The sequence below is a fragment of the Nasonia vitripennis genome, chromosome 5 (genome assembly GCF_009193385.2).
Source record: "Nasonia vitripennis strain AsymCx chromosome 5, Nvit_psr_1.1, whole genome shotgun sequence".
In the NCBI taxonomy this organism is placed as follows: Eukaryota; Metazoa; Arthropoda; class Insecta; order Hymenoptera; family Pteromalidae; genus Nasonia; species Nasonia vitripennis.
This window is the reverse complement of record NC_045761.1, coordinates 19,416,950-19,433,229: the sequence shown is the minus strand read 5'-3', so window position 1 is coordinate 19,433,229 and position 16,280 is coordinate 19,416,950. Positions and strand designations below refer to the sequence as shown.

Genomic DNA, 16,280 nt, shown 5'->3' with positions numbered 1-16,280 from the left:
GGAGAGCTGCCATTTTAAAAACTACTCAAACATGAATTTTTATTAAAAATTGATACATAGCGTATTCTTATGCTATTTCCTACTATATATAAGTATTTATATGTATATAGCAAAACCATGTCTGTTCCCTATTGTCAAAAAATAAAAAATTCAATTTTTTGTTTATTTTTTCCCCAAATTGTTTAAAAAATGAATTAAACTATTAAATATATTCAGGTATAATGTAAGAAACATAAAATCATGTTTATATGTGCCATATTATCAGGTATGACATTTCTTCGAAGGCCAAAATTCAGAATTTCCATTTTTCAGCTACCGTAGACTTACTTAAGATTTGGGCTTCAAAGGACACTTTTGTACTAATAGATATGCTTCAAACACATAGTTTCCAGATGAGTGTGGGGTTTTACAAAAAATATTATTTAAAAAAGTTTTCTGAAAATAATCAACAAAAATTGTTGAAATACTTTGAAAAGTAACAAATTTTTTGTTAATATCCAGACAACTTTTCTAAATAATATTTTTTTGTAAAACCCCACACTCATCTGGAAACTATATGTGTTTGAAACACATCTATTACCCTGGTAGAAATGTTTAGCAGTTTATTAGCAGTCACTGCCCAGTTCAGATTGAACTGGCCAGTGCGTTCAGCAGTGACTCGCTAGTCGCTGTGCCTATTTCGTCAGATTTTTTACACAGTCACTGGCCAAGGACTAGGGAATCAGACTTGAAAATAGAACTAATGACAATTGTGCGTTTCTCACTACTTTTAGCATTGCAAATTAATAAAAATGACTTAGAATCAAAAGAAATAATCAAAAATATGTTTCTTGACAATGTTTCAATGTAAACTTTTAGTATAAAAGGTATGTGTTAAAAGGGTAAACCTAACCCTACAGATGCATACACTCATATATGAAAGTATGTACAAGTATGCGGTACTGACTGACTTTCGGTTGTGTAAGTGCAAGTACTGTGTAAAAAGTGTCATCGATGTGCTCAAAGCCACCAATGATGAGGTTTGAACAGATATTTCAACCTCATCAGTATGCGAGCCAGTTTCTGTCAATGTCCAAGTACTATCATTATTATGCTAAATCCATGATATTAAAGTTGGATGTCTGTTCTTTTGTGTGAAGACTTGTTAAATTATTTAAAGATATCCAACTTTTAAATACTTTAAATAATTTAACAAGTCTTCACACAAAAGAACAGACATCCAACTTTAATATCATGGATTTAGCATGATAATGACAGATTTGGACATTCATAGTAACTAGCTCGCATACTGATGAGATAAAAATATCTGTGCAATTCACTTTACAGACCTCATCATTGGTGTCTTTGGGCACATAGATGACACTTTTTTATAATTTACACTTAATCAACAATGATTGAGTCAGTGTATACCATATTATTTTTAACATTGACTGAGAATGTGAGAACTGTGTGTGGTGTTATCTGTTATTCTGCTGTATAGCATAGCAGACAACATACTTATACAACCTGTATACTATAAGTGATATATACTCTTATATGTATGTGTGTATGGTCAGGTACTGATTGTGCTGCTATATGAATATAAGTATGATATAAGCAGATAGTCTGTACCACCTGTAGTATACACTATATAGCATACTAGGTTAGGTTGTTACTTTTTGCCTCTTTAACACGTACATTTGAAAAATTATCACAATTATTTGGGTAAACGGTAGATTTAAATAGATTTTTAATTAAAAAATCGTTATAAAATAGGTTTTGATTGTTCTTATTATACCTGTTTATTCGTATAATAATTTGTATAAATTATACTTGGCAGTTCTTAGCCTGTGACATGTGCATACTTTGTACTGGTCATCTGTCACTAGTCTGCTCACCAGTTTCGCTGCTCAATTTTCTACCAGGATAGTATACACTGGATGTAGTTAATATTTTAATTTATTTTTTAAACAATTTGGGAAAAATAAAAACAAAAAATTGAATTTTTCATTTTTTGACTATTTAAGGTGTATCCGCCCCCTTAAAAAAAATAGCTAAAGTCGAGCGCGAGAAAAAGCGGAATAATTGAATTATTCACGAAAGCTAATAAACCGAGGAGCCGAAGAAAGAACGATTGTAAAAAAGTATGGCCTGGCTGCGTAAAAAAGAATAGCTAAACAAAAGCTTTATACGTGGAATTTTTTTTACGCTTGTTCATACCGAGAGAAAGAGCGTCAACCTTGCGTCGGACCTTTCGACGTAGTGGAACAGAGCAAAAAGCCGGCTATGCCTTTTTACAACTTTATAGACTTCCCTTCGATTTTACCAGACACGCTGTCGCTCGGGTTGAAGGTTTTGTTTATTTAACCGTTAGGGATGGTTGTACCGGAGAAAATTAATCAAAGGAAGTGTATTTTAAGAATATATCGCGCTATTTTTATGCGATTTAAATAATTTATTTCTTATCTTCTTTTCAATATTTCGCTGACGAAACAATTACAAAAAAAAAGAGGCCAAGCATTCAAAGCAAGCTTCATTTCCCCAAGATACCCGCATCGACAGAGCTTTCGCGAAGCTTTCGTGCGCACACATCCCATACAAATATCTTATGTGCAGCGCATACGCGAGCGTATGTTATCGCAATCAGGACTGTCTTGAGAAGTCTAAGTTTGCCGGAAGAAGACGAGAGAAAGCCCTGCCATATTCCATGCAGGCTTGGAACAAACTACTGCGCTCTCCGATCCACCAGGAGACGAATGATAAACGGAAGGCGAATTGGCTCCACGACTAGGACGTCTTATTTTTCGAATGCACGAAGTTATATCGTTACGTGTACGAATGCATTATAGATGTATATCACGTTTGGCATAAGAGACTGGCAATGTTATGCAAACTTTGATTTGGAAGCAGCAACGTGTTATAGATATATAGATAGATATCAAGAGACATAGGTTCACAATATAACGATATGGCCATCTTTACGTATAGGTTTACGCAGGGCTGCTAATTACGTGCGGAGTACGTAATAACAATGTCGACACTATATAACGATTGAAATTCATAATTGTATGAAACACACACACGGCCAACTTATAATAAGCGTTGTTTGCGTGGATTTGATTGGGCGCGAATGCAATATGCGATGGCTTATGTAATTAGTTGAAAAAGATCGTATTTACATCAGCTATATACAGTAGAATATTCAAACAAACTCTAATTACTTTACACACACAGAGTAGCTATATACAGCCAGCAATTTTATAATCCAAACTTACTTTATATACTATCCCGCGCACAAATCAAGTTTCGCCATTCAGCTTCCATATAACACAGCGTCATTACTGCCAAGATCTCCAAAAGTGCATTAAAAGTCCCGGAGCTGCCTCCTGCTTCTGCGCGCAATAAAAACCGGCAGTAAAATTTAAGATTCCAGAAGAGAAAGAGCGATCACGTCGCCGCAAAAATAATCAGCGACTCGAAATGCAAACCAACCCTATATTATGATACCATAATAATTAAACGTCACACACGCAAATTCCAGTTCGCGCTGTCCCTGCCCAAAACAGAATATCTCCGCAAGCTCGCCAAGCAAAACTTCCAACAGGCCAAAACGATCAACTTTCAAACTAGCATCGTACACTTCAAACGCTCGGCGCAACAACAGCCGCTAAAATTTATTCCGCGCGGAGAGCCCGAGCCAAAAGCACGCGCTTGTGTTTTAAGTCAGCGGTGCAGAGGGAGAGAGAGAAAGAGAAACAGTGCAGGAGAACACGTTGCAGTGTCCCGTTTAAAAGTTTGCGCGCGCTCGCGGGAACAGATCGCGGATATAAAGCAGATGAGTGCCGCTGACGAGCAAGTAGGTATGGGTAGGCGGGACAGGAAGTTTCCTTAGCCCCTCTCTCTCTCTCTCTCTCTCTCTCTCTCTCTCTCTCTCTCTCTTTCTCTCTCTCTCTCTCTCTCTCTCTCTCTGTGATGTGGGTGCAGCAGCAGTTGGGTAATTCGTTTAGTTCGAGACTGAGCGCGCGTGTGTACATTGATTCGAATGTGGAGCAGACGTGCATCAGGAGAAAAGTTCGCGTCTCGGATACGTAAAACGCTGCGCCTGTGTGTGCTGCTATAGACTGGCGATTTTTCCGATCCGATTCGAGGCTATAATACCAATTTAATTTGGCCCATACCTATACCTATACCTAAAATTTGAATCTCAAAAGCTCTTCGCACGCGCGGGAAATTTGATTAACGAAGATCGTGCGGCAAAAGCAAGTAGGCGTGAAATAATTCAGCGTCTCGCGTATGCAAAGCAAGCGTCGTCCGGGGAAAACTTTCAGCATAGCTGCTCTTTTTTTTCGAGCTCGTCGTCGAGAGATTACGCTTCGAGGAGCTGCCGCACGTTGCTAGAGAAAATAAAGAAGGAATATAAGCTAGGGCTTCTTCTCGCTGAGCCGCGCACTGCCTAAATCTATTTGCACCATCGCTCGGGGGAGCTCGGTCTGTCAGTATTAGATTTCCCGAAGGTCTGATGGAGTGATGTGCTCGATTTCCTTATTGTACTGCGAGGACGTTCGGGATTTGTGTTTACGCGTAGAGAAGGAAGCCAGCGAGAGTAAAATTTGGCATAGCTGTGTGCAAGCGATGTTAGATTGAATGTGTATGGTGTTTTTTTGAGGCGAGTCATTTTACGTATTGTAACAGTCCTTTAACCTAGTTATATAGTTATGATTCTTTCTGGTTGACGCTGTCATAGCACGAGCAGCCTAAGTAACAGGCTCAATGAGTCAGGTAATTATGCGCTGCGCTCACCGATAACGATGAGGGAAACAGGAAAGTGCCAATGCGCCACCTATATTCGTTAGCGAGAGACTCGGAGCCGGCAATAATAAAGGACAGTCCAAAACACGTGTTTAACAAAAATTAATTTTAGCATCGTAAGCTTCAAATTTTGATTTTTAAAAGGCTCTTGAAAACGAATACACCGAGCAAAGCTATTTTTCTCTGGAGAGTCCATAAACTTGCATTTCATCGACTCGGCATAAAGTCGAATTCCGCGGTCCCTCATAGAATTCTCACACTGCGGAAAGCCAAACAAAAGCTCCGCGCGAAGAAAAGCATCGACTCGGTCAATATTGACCCCATAGCCGATATGCGATCCAACTTTCCAATAAAAGCTCTTCCTTCCAAATCATCCACAGCGTAAAAATCACAATCCACCACGCAGTACATAACCCACAGCGAGAGCAATTACGAGAGGACAAATCTTCGCCGTCGTAAAGTCATTATAACCGTCGGTGCACGAACCGAAAGCTCTTTCTCGCGCAAAGCTCGCCACTACGGCGGCGGCGCCTTGTACTCGCTCGTTATAAGGATATCGCTCGCGCACCACTGCGGCGACCGCTAATTACAATTACGCCCGCGCACACCAGGAGTTATACGAGGCTTGGCTCGCGGTTGTACGTCGTGCGCTTATACCTGCTGTCGGTTCACTCACTGGGGACTCGTCTTGGCGTGGCGGGATATTTAAATTTCTTGGGACGGACGCGGGAATAAATGATTTGGAATTTGCTCTTTGGGGACTATTACTGTACCGCGAGGACGAGGAGAGGAACTGGGTTTTACGATGATAAGACCGGACGCGTACGTGAAATATAAAGGTACTGTGCTCGGTGTAGGGGATAACGTAGTCAGGATTGTTTTAGGACTTGTTTTGACCTTTCAAATCGCTCGACGGGGATGAAATTTTGATCCGCTTGAATAATTTAAACTCGTGCCGGTGTTTCCAATTGCAAAATTGGATTGATTGCGATCAGGTCGATCGATGCGATACTCGACGTATTAAAAGTCTCAACCTGTCGAAAGAATACGAGAAACCTTGCTCGGATTCAAAATAACCATCAACCGCGGGTAATCGATTCAGTCGCATCCATATCACCGAGTAGCACAACAGGAGCGTCTCTCCCGATGTTTTCGCATTGACGGATTACCAGCTCTCGGCCGTGCGATAGGTACTACGCATGCATAATATATTTTCCCGCGGCTTTGTAACAACGTTATACGACTCTCTCTATTCCGGGCCGCGGATATCTGTATACAAAGTACGACGCGCGCGATGCAGAATCGATCGGCGCGCGGCTGAAAAGGAGCAGGAAACTACGCAGCGCGCGGTGTGTATCTCGTTCGGCGATCTTTTTTATTAATACGTCAGCTGCGAGGCATCTTCACGCGAGTTATGTTTGCCATGAATTCCTGATGAGATATGTACAGCTATCTATGCTCACCGCGTATAGTATAAGTCTCACGACGACGAGGACGACGATGCCACAGCAACAATATTTGCTATACGCATTTCGAATTAGCATGTGTACGCGGGCGTATGATCGATTTGAATATTTCGAAAGGAAGTTTCGTCGGAGCTATAGCGTGGGTGTACACAGTGAGCTTTACAAGCTCGCGTCAGCTGCGAGGGAAAATAAATGATGGATCCTTTGCGGAAATTCTGAAAATGTTTCATACTCTCGGGAGAGGCTGGAGAGACTGCTTTTGACTTCTGGCGGAAGCTTTACGGTATTTAACTTTGTTTATTATGTAAGCCCGTAGGCGCCGAAAGAGAACAAAATAAAGGATGCGATTTTTCTTGTGCAAGCTCAGATCAACAAACTTATTTATTCTTCGATAATTGCGCCGCTATAAATCAATCGGCCTTTTATACATTCGTCCAAGTAATTGCAACCGTATTCCACTGCATATAATGCACTTACGTACGTACGAGCTTTCAAATTTACAAAAATACGACGTGCCGATAATTCGGGATAATTCACGCGAACGCATTCGTCAGAGCTCGAAAGCTATCCGGATAAGAGCAAATATTAAATAAAGCACGCGCTTGTCCGCTTCTCGCGAATTCGAGGCTTTTTAGCCCAGTATAGCTTGATGCATCAGCGTTGAAAATTACGTGACCGAGCGCGTAATTTATGATCGCCGCGCGTGCAAATACAGGCAAATTTTTTATTGCGCCGACGTTAAAATATAGTTCCGTAACTGTTGTATTTTAGCGAAATTACTTCTTTAATTCCTCCTTTTTTCCGCGCGAGCGCTCTGTTTACTTGCATAGTGTACACGTTCTCGATTTTTCTTCCTGTCGTGCGGAACACGTTTCATTTCGTCCGCGAGCTTGATTATATTTTTTAATTATATGCGCACGTATTAAAATTTTAATCTCGCTTTGATCGCCTCGCGCAAGCTCTTTACGAGTATTTTATAAAATCTTTCGCATATAAGAATATCATTAATATCAACGCTATAGCTCTGGTCAACATCGTCCTTCACGCTTTAATTTCAGACTGTGTGGGGAAATGCAGATAAGTATTTGGCTCGTATACACGAAGGCAGCCGCGCGTTATTGTCTCCGCATATGAAGCCAAAAGCTCTCGTCGTCGTCGCTGGGTAACTTTTATGGGAAGCACTTACGCGTGCGCGCGCCGGGGCAATAAAGAGAAATAATTTTCGCGTTAATACGACCACGCGCGGTAATCCTGTTAAGTACTTTAACGTCTAAAATTTCAACGGAATCCAGCGAAGCTCCGCCGAATATATTAATAATGCACACTTTAAATTGCAGCGTTGCAAGTTTAATCTTTTCCTGTCAGCAACTATAACACACATAGTCGCACCGAGTAAAAATAAAATTATACGTGCGTTTTTAACGAGCAAAAGCACAGACTAATTACGATTGATTTCGTCTCGAAGCGCAAAAACTAAGCTCGTTATTTCGGCCAGAGCTTTATCTCCTAGCACTGCACAGCGCGGCGTCATTAAAACTCCAATTTCCGCGCGGCCCACGACCGCAATGGCGCGCGGGAATTAAAATCGATGAATTAGCCGCCGGTACACGCATAACAATTAGCCCCCTGCGACTTGTCAAAAGCGCAGAGCCTAGACTGTGTATGTGTATATAGTATCCACGTATGCAGACATAGATCCCGATGAGGAGAAAGCAGCAGCAGCTGCTGCGTCTGCCCGTCAACGTGTGCAATAATAACGGGGCTATAGTATAGCACTAGTGGCACACAGAAACCACGGAATTTACGAGGCTCGCGGAATTAATAGCGAGAGGGAGAGAGGCACTGCCGCACAGGCTCGGGAATTAAACGCGTCGCGCGATTATTCGCGTAATTTACTCGCGGCGAGAGAATCTCGGTCTGTTTATGTTGCGTTTCTCTCTCTAGCGCTCTCTGTTTTTTTTCGTAGGAGAGAGCAGGAGGCTCGAGGATTTAATGGTCCTTTTTTGGCCGTGAGAATTTACGACTGTCGGTCATCGCGACGATTATTGCGCCGGGAATTTCGGGACTTGAGGGTATATGAGGGAATCCGCGAAAAAAACGTTCGTGAAAACTGCCTATATTGTACCCGATTACTGTTAGTTAAAGTACTAGAACGAGGCAACTTAACGCTTGACAATTTGAAATGCTTGACGAGGCTCCAATGTAAATAATTTGCGTGTTTATTATATTTTGAATATGTATCGAATGTATCGAAATATAAATCGAATCGCATGTTCCTCGCCAATTGATCGTGTGCATTTCGATTGAATTATTTTTCATTCGCAATACATTTTCAAAGTTATAACAGGCTTGCCCCAAGCTGTAAAAACAAGAATTAGTTATAAATTTATAAATAATAACGTAATTAGTTGTGTTTCAAATAATGAAATCGAGTGAAAATCTAGAGTGTACGTTGCACCTGCGCAGTGATGCTTTGTGCCAGACAGCAGCTTCGCGGTACATAACCTTAAAATGGTATAATCTCACTTAAAAGTTTCGCTTTCTTATCTGATATATATCTGATTAGTCAATCGAAAAAGAGCACGTTTGATAATCGATTTAAAATTTAAATTTTAACGCGTAAAGCGCGTCTAAAATCGCTAATTTTGGTTTAGATAAGCATGAGTGGCCCAAACAGCAAGCTCAACGAGAAGCAGTTTTGGCATAGCTAGCACAACTCCATATATGCTTTCTACTTGCAGAATCTGACGAGGGAAATAAAAAGGACTTATGCGCCATCTATCGTCGCTAGTCAAAAACTGTATATTGGAGAGCCGGAGAGTTTGAGCAGTAGAGATAGGACCAGTCCGAAACTGCTTTATTTTACACGTATACGAATACAAGTCAAATCGAGTTTATAGATTACAAAACAGTTTTTCATCATAATTGTTAGTGATAAATGTCGCGGGAGTCCCGAATTAACGAAAGCTTTTAAACGTTATTTCGGAATGCAATTACACCGCGAGTCATTTGACGCCTAGAGAGTATCAGCGTTCGTTCAACTGATATCGCGAGTTTTTATCCGCTTCGTTTATTTTAATACTACTTATACACATAATGTGTAATACTCCAGCAAATCGTCCCCGACGATTCGCGATTACGTCGTTTCCGAGGTATGACGCTGGGGAGAAAGCTCGTTTAGCCATCATCGCCGCACTGGTTACACGTCTTGGTTTACACTTAGGAGGGCCGATTGTTTGCTCGAACTAGAGCTTCTATGTACGAACTATTAACTATTTGCGAGTTATCTGCGCTACCGGTGCTCGCAGTTTGGACGTTTACTTAAGCTACGACGCTCTCAGTCCTGGTCTGATGTAATTTCACGTCACACCATACAGGCTTGCATCTGTTGCTCTCCTAATGCGACCCACTTCGTCCCTCAAGACTACAGACGCAAACGATGATGTTAATAATAATTAAAGCAAGCCGTATAAATCGATAAAAACAGCAGCAACAGCGGAGATATAAATCGAAGTCGTAAAACTGCAAGAAATTTTTCATTACAGAGCAAGCCCAGCGCCTTCATTGTGTAAAATTCTATCTCGCGATCGATTAGCAATAAATGGAGATTGAATTGGATTCTTATTCTAAGCCATTGCTCCGTAGTCGGCTCTCTCTCTCTCTCTCTCTCTCCCCTTACGGCTCCGGCCCGAGAAAAAGCAATGAGGTGAAAAGGAGAGCGCGTATCAATGCTAATTTTCCGCATATATATAACGCACCGAACTTCGGAGGAGGCTCATATACGTATACGCGTTGATTTTGAAGTATCCCGGCGTTTCATGAATATTTCATTCGATTCCTACGCAGCCGACTAACAAGGGTAGGAAAGAAATCAATTTAGCGGCGAAACAAGGCTATGATCAACTTTCATCTCAATTGCAAATCGTTTCTATATTCATAGCTACGTGTGTACAACTAGGGTTTGATTAATTTTTCTTTATTTTGCATTGCTTTTTCAAAAAAACCGTATTTGCAAAAAGTGCAACTCACGATCGTCGTTCGAAAAAAAATCAGAATACTCAACTACAAACTTCATATGAAAAAAACGAGCTTCGAAGAAAATTCTCATATTTTCCCCCCGACAAGCTACACAGGCAACTCGTCCCGAGTATAAAATTAAGCGAATCCAGTTTAATAAAGCCAATCCCATCGATTGGAGCGATAAAGCCCGTTCGGATGCGACTCGTGCGCGCGTGTGTGTGAGTATGTGTTCCGGACACACACAATCGCGGATTTGCGGGAGAGCGAGTGCAGCCGCGATTGTTCGCCGCCTAGCTGCGAAAACCAAACGCTCAGCTGTGTATGTGTTTCCTCTCATCATATCGACTCTCGACGTCGATTGAGGAGAAAAACAACAAACACTGGAATTAAGCTTCATCGAGACAGACTCGCGCTTGGGGGTATTTCTTTTAGCATATACACGTACCGTTGTGGAGATTTGTGGCTCTTTTGCGTTTATACTTCTTGGGGATTAACGCGTCGTGTGTTTGTGCTTTCTTACAATTTCTGGTTTTGCTGGGATTTAGGGGATGAGATTGGTGTATGTTTGGTTTTTAACTTACGATTCGGATGTCAGTCCTCATGAATGACTCACCTGAAATATAAAAGAACGCATGATTAGATACGTAAAGTTTATATTATAAAAGCTTTCGGTATTTTTAAAGGTATATAGATCGTTCGATTCGAAATCGCCTTTTGAATTTTTTGAATATAAAAGGAAATATAGGTCGAATGTCCAGTGAGGTGTAGCGCTGCATTGAAATATCAGTCACGCGATAATGCATATTCGCGAGAAGTTTTTTCAAAGTACAAAGTATTGACCGACATGCTCAGTGTGTCGTGCATTTCCTTGCTCTATCATCGTCGTTCGCGGAGCAAGCGCAGTAAAAGCTCGTTATACCCCGCGTAAATACACATAAAAGAGGTATTCACTGTACACCGTCAGACTTTGTTCGCGTCTAACAAGGACTCATCCGTCCTTATGACTTCGGAAAGTCTCGAGCTTGCAAGCTCCCCTTATAACGTTAAATATTATCGACAGCGTCAGACAGATGCCGGTATAATTGGAAACCTCAGCCTCTATTTGAAATCCCCACCGACAGCAAAGCTCTGCCGGTAAGCTTGACACGCACTTTCTATGCATCCGCAACATGAGACCAGACCGCAAATACATACATTCCTATATAAGAAAGCGACCCCAATTCCCCCTACAACGTCGTGTCCTTCCAGTCTCTGACCTACGCGTCGTTGGAGCTTACAGGGGGTGAAAGTGCATGCTGCGAATTGCGTCGCCTCGACCCACTTTCGCGCGCGACACACGATAGCTTAGCGCAAGAACTCGAGTGGAGCGAGGACGCGGATGGTTTGACGCCATAGCTGATGCGCCACGCCGACGCCCTTTGCGGCTAGCTGTGTACATATTATAGTGTCGAGTATATGTGTCGCGGCGCCGATTCATCCTGATTACGTGGGATATGAGTCGTTCGAGTTTGATTGATTTGTTTCACTTTTATAGTACGATCGCAGATTTTCTAAAGACTTGGTGCCAGGAAATTACTGTTCAGAATAATATATTATATTATAACGAATTGTTGCTAGACTTAAGGGGTCCAGTCTGTGTTAAATTCTGCAAAAAAACAAAAAATATTAGTCTGATAAAATTTTGTTCTTTTCTCGTGAATTAAAAAACAAAAAATACCTACTGAAAATATTTACAATGAACACTATTTCTACTAAAAAATATCATATATATACTATACAAAATCACTGACCAAAATTCATGACATTTTACCATATAAATAAGTGTTTTTAGTCACTTGGCATGGCTTCGTGAAAGATCCGGACCGTTTTCTTTACTCTACCCGGGCTTAAAATGTACCTCAAACATGCTCTCTCAGACCTAATGAAAGACATTTCCGAAAAAAATTAATTAAATGTTGTTAGCAACAGGTACAGTGTGAAAAATTTTAATTAAATTTATTAGCTACATATACAACGTATGGATAATAATACTTAATTATTATTTTTCGGAAATGTCTTTCATTAGGTCTGAGAGAGCATGTTTGAGGTACATTTTAAGCCCGGGTAGAGTAAAGAAGACGGTCCGGATCTTTCACGAAGCCATGCCAAGTGACTAAAAACACTTATTTATATGGTAAAATGTCATGAATTTTGTATAGTATATATATGATATTTTTTTAGTAGAAATAGTGTATATTATAAGTATTTTCAGTAGATATTTTTTATTTTTTAATTTACGAGAAATGAACAAAATTTTATCAGACGAATATTTTTTTGTTTTTTTGCAGGATTTAACCCAGGCTGGACCCCTTAAATAATAGGCTATAATAAGTCTCAAGCAGTTATAGCAGAAGCGGCTCAAGCATCAAAGACTGACAAAAGGTAGTTTTGAAATGGGTGACGACGTCCACTGCTACACACACATATATATATATATATATATATATATATATATATATATATATATATATATATATATATATATATATATATATATATATGGCGATCCCCTCCTATCACCACATGCGGCCCGACGCGCCGCCTAGCGGAGCACCACGACGTGGCGAGCGCGAGGGGAGCTTGGAAGTTTAGTCACTTTTGTGAATCAGTCACGGTCTTGCCGCCGGTGCGAACAGACCTAGTCAGTTTGTACATAGTTAAATATAAGCTAGTCACAATCAGTATTATCTTTATTCCTTTGTACCTTGTCTGTTCGTCCTTGTCTACCTTATCTCCTATTAGGGAGCGTAGAAGAAGAGATTCAACTAACCATCCAAAATCTCTAAATATATGCAGTGGGCTTGCGGATAGCGATGTAGGAAACGTAAAAACGCCTGTGCGCCATCTACCTTCGCTGGTCAGAAACTCCGAGATTTCAATCGATGAATGTGAGATCCTAAACACTTCAAAATATACAAGAAGGATTCGCGAACGATCACATTTACGCTCTTAAAACATTTTTACGATTCACCGGATGCAAGAAATCAAACTTGCCCTTCAAGCTCGAGAAAGTCACTTCTCATTTCGCGCGAAGTTTTCCATTTCTGTAAAATCGCGGCCAATTAGGCACAGGCCCGAAAGCTCGCTCCATTAGCACAAATTGACTGCATAATTTTTGTTTCGCGTAGTATAATAACTTCGTCTAGCGGAATGCACATTATATATATATGCACGCGCGAGAGAGCCGTTGATGCCTGGCTTTAAAGCACAAAGGAGCTTCTCTCTCTCGAAGCGATAGCGACGATTTAAAGTAAAGTCTACAGCCATCCCCCCTAAGTTTTAAGTAGTTTTCCCTTCTCTCGCGGCCCGCATTCGACCTCGATCCATTATGAGCGCGAAGTTCGGCTCTCTCCTCCGCGTGGAAACTAAGCGACGCTAAACTCCAGCACTTCAAAAATCGCGCGAGTGGGCGTCGCTTGAGTTTCGCCAAGGAGAGATAGAGGAATGTGAAAGAGTGGCCTTGGAAATTCTCCGGCTGATCTTACGACGACTTTTACCACTGCCGTTCTCGCGGTTAACTCGATTGGCTCGTGTTTTACGCTTTGACTTATCCGAACTTTTAAAGCTCGATCGAGCGTTTGCCTGTTTTGTAAGGCGCGACAAGCAACTCGTTCGTTCTGTTTACGAAAGCTTTTACTTTTGACGCGGGAAATTCGAGAGCTGTGGCTGCTAGCGAATTGATTTTTGAAGAAGCACGTTAATGCCTGTACTATGGCCCGAGGCCTCGATGGGAACGCTGTCGCCTGCTCTGCCAACCGGGCTGTTTCAGCTGATTAGCATAGGTATACATACGCGCACATACGAGGTCGGGATGGTATAGAGTTCTCGCCAAGTTAAACAATACGGTGTATTTTGCTTAACTATCCCAGCTGCAGAGCTAAAGAGGGTTGATTTTGCGGCCGTAAATTCTGCCACGACGTCAAACATTATAGCAACTACGGGTAATATTCCACACTCCTTAGCTCGTTTTTCCGAGGCTCAACGAAAAAATACAACCCGCCGTGTAATTCTCCCGTATCAGATCGAGTTCCTAATTTGCAAAAAGTGTGCGAGAGATGGGTGTAATTTACCCAACCTTCGCTCCGACTCGCCCCGTTCCTCGAAAATTTCTTTGGTCGTCGCTGCAGCGCATTGCGAAAGGACGACCCCGATTCTCCTAATGACGCGCTTTCTCATTTACTCCCCCGAGAGTCTAATTCGCAAAGCTTGCATGCTAAGTGAAATACAGTTCCGCGGCAGAGTGTATCGAGAATTTCTCCGAGATAGAGCTAGGGAAATTCTTCGGAATACTTTTTAAAGAATATAGCTGGGAACTCATTTGCACGTGGTTTTCTGCAAACTAATAAACACAATTTACCATTACCCATGCATATTCACTCCTTTCCGCAAGCTTTTGATGATTCAAAAACTGTTTTCACCCTAAAGCTCATAAAAAAGAAGCGATGAAAAGAAGCTTTTCCCGCTTATAAAAAAAGGGATGCACATTAAATCAACCGAAGGCATTTACCTCCACTTCCCGGCGCTGCCTCGCGTAAATACCACGGGTGATAGAGATGCGCAGGCTCTGAGCAAGAATTCAGAGCGCACATAGTCCCACGCGAAAAGACCGAGCGAGAGCGGCGTAAAAGACGCGGGACATGCTGAGAAATTTATTCCGGAGTGTCGGGAAAAAAATTCACTCGAACGATTATGGTCGTATAATTAGTCGTGAGCACATGAAGCTTTTAAAAAGTAAGATTCTATATTAGGCCTCAACGCCCCTATGAGTTTGCGACAAAAATAAAAAATTCAAATATAGTCACTAGTTAAGAATGAAAAAAAAAAAAAAATTGTACGTAATTAAGAAAATTACAAAGCCCCCGACAACGTCTCGTAGTCTCGCAGGTATACAATGACGAATCCCTCGCAGTGCTCCACTTTTCTACGGTTATACCGGCGACGCGAGCTTAGGAGAAAGGAGAAAAGCGTCAGGGGGTTAACTGTCCTCCGGCACGGCAGGCCATCGTCCCAGGGCCAGGCAAAGCAGCGGTATACATTCTGGAATTTTAGCAAACTCACGCTGCTCGCATTTTCATTAACGAGACTGTTTGAATAATGGAGAGGATGCGAAGTACACAAGGCGCCCCGTATAATTTGTCTTCTTCGTTGTCGTGTGCTGCGCCCGATTTTTCGAGCAACGCTTGCTTGGGGAAACAACACCGTCGTGAATGTCGTCTTATATGCTAAAAGTTCTTTGTGAGTGAAGTGTAATGAATGTGTTTAAATATTTTTTTCTCCGAAAAACGCAAAGCTCGTACTTTACAATTACTTTGTCTTTCGGCTTCCTCGAGGGCGTAAGTTCACACGCGACACAAAAAGACAGCGCAACTACTGAAATCTCTAAAAGCTTACCGCTCGGCGCGTGACGCTTGGATGTCGCAGCCCGAAAGCATCTGCTTCGCGACTACTTGCAGAGCTTTTATAAATTCGAGTGGTAAAAATGAAATTTTCTATAAACGCAAAGTTATACGAAATCTTTTCAAGCAACGAAAATCGATCAACATTTTTAAATTCTCGAACGAAAGAAACTTTTATTTACGCCTTACGAAGGAGAAAACAACACCAGCGAGCACCGCACGCAAAGTTCAGCTCTGCTAACGTCAAAGCAATAACTCAATTACGTGGTGTACGGCAAGCGATCGCGTGGCACTACGGCAAGGATACGAAATGCATTTTCCCGCGCACACACACATTAGGTATACACAAGCTTCGACCTAGATTCTGCAGCAAATTTTACAATTCTGCGCCGAATTACACGTTCATGGTTCTAAAAACGAAGTGACTAAAAGATTATTTTTATACTCTCGTGATTGCACTCAATGAGCCAGGAACGACCGAGTGCGCAATTCCGAAACAATAACACACTCCGATCTCTAGACGAAAATTTAAACATCGCTCAGCAGCGCTTAATCCATCGCTTACCATAAT

The 16,280-nt window shown here is 41.5% G+C and overlaps 1 protein-coding gene across 2 annotated transcripts in view; it reads right to left on the bottom strand.

The window, feature by feature from the left end:
* Positions 1-16,280, bottom strand: part of LOC100680067 — a 50,106-nt gene that overhangs the window by 23,107 nt on the left and 10,719 nt on the right. The window contains exon 2 of one of the 2 annotated variants that reach the window (XM_016986318.3): positions 10,856-10,887. The exons of the other annotated variant lie outside the window; for it this stretch is intronic. Coding sequence (XP_016841807.1) covers positions 10,856-10,887 — 32 coding nt within the window. The remainder of the gene's footprint in view (positions 1-10,855; positions 10,888-16,280) is intronic. 2 annotated transcript variants of the gene reach the window in all.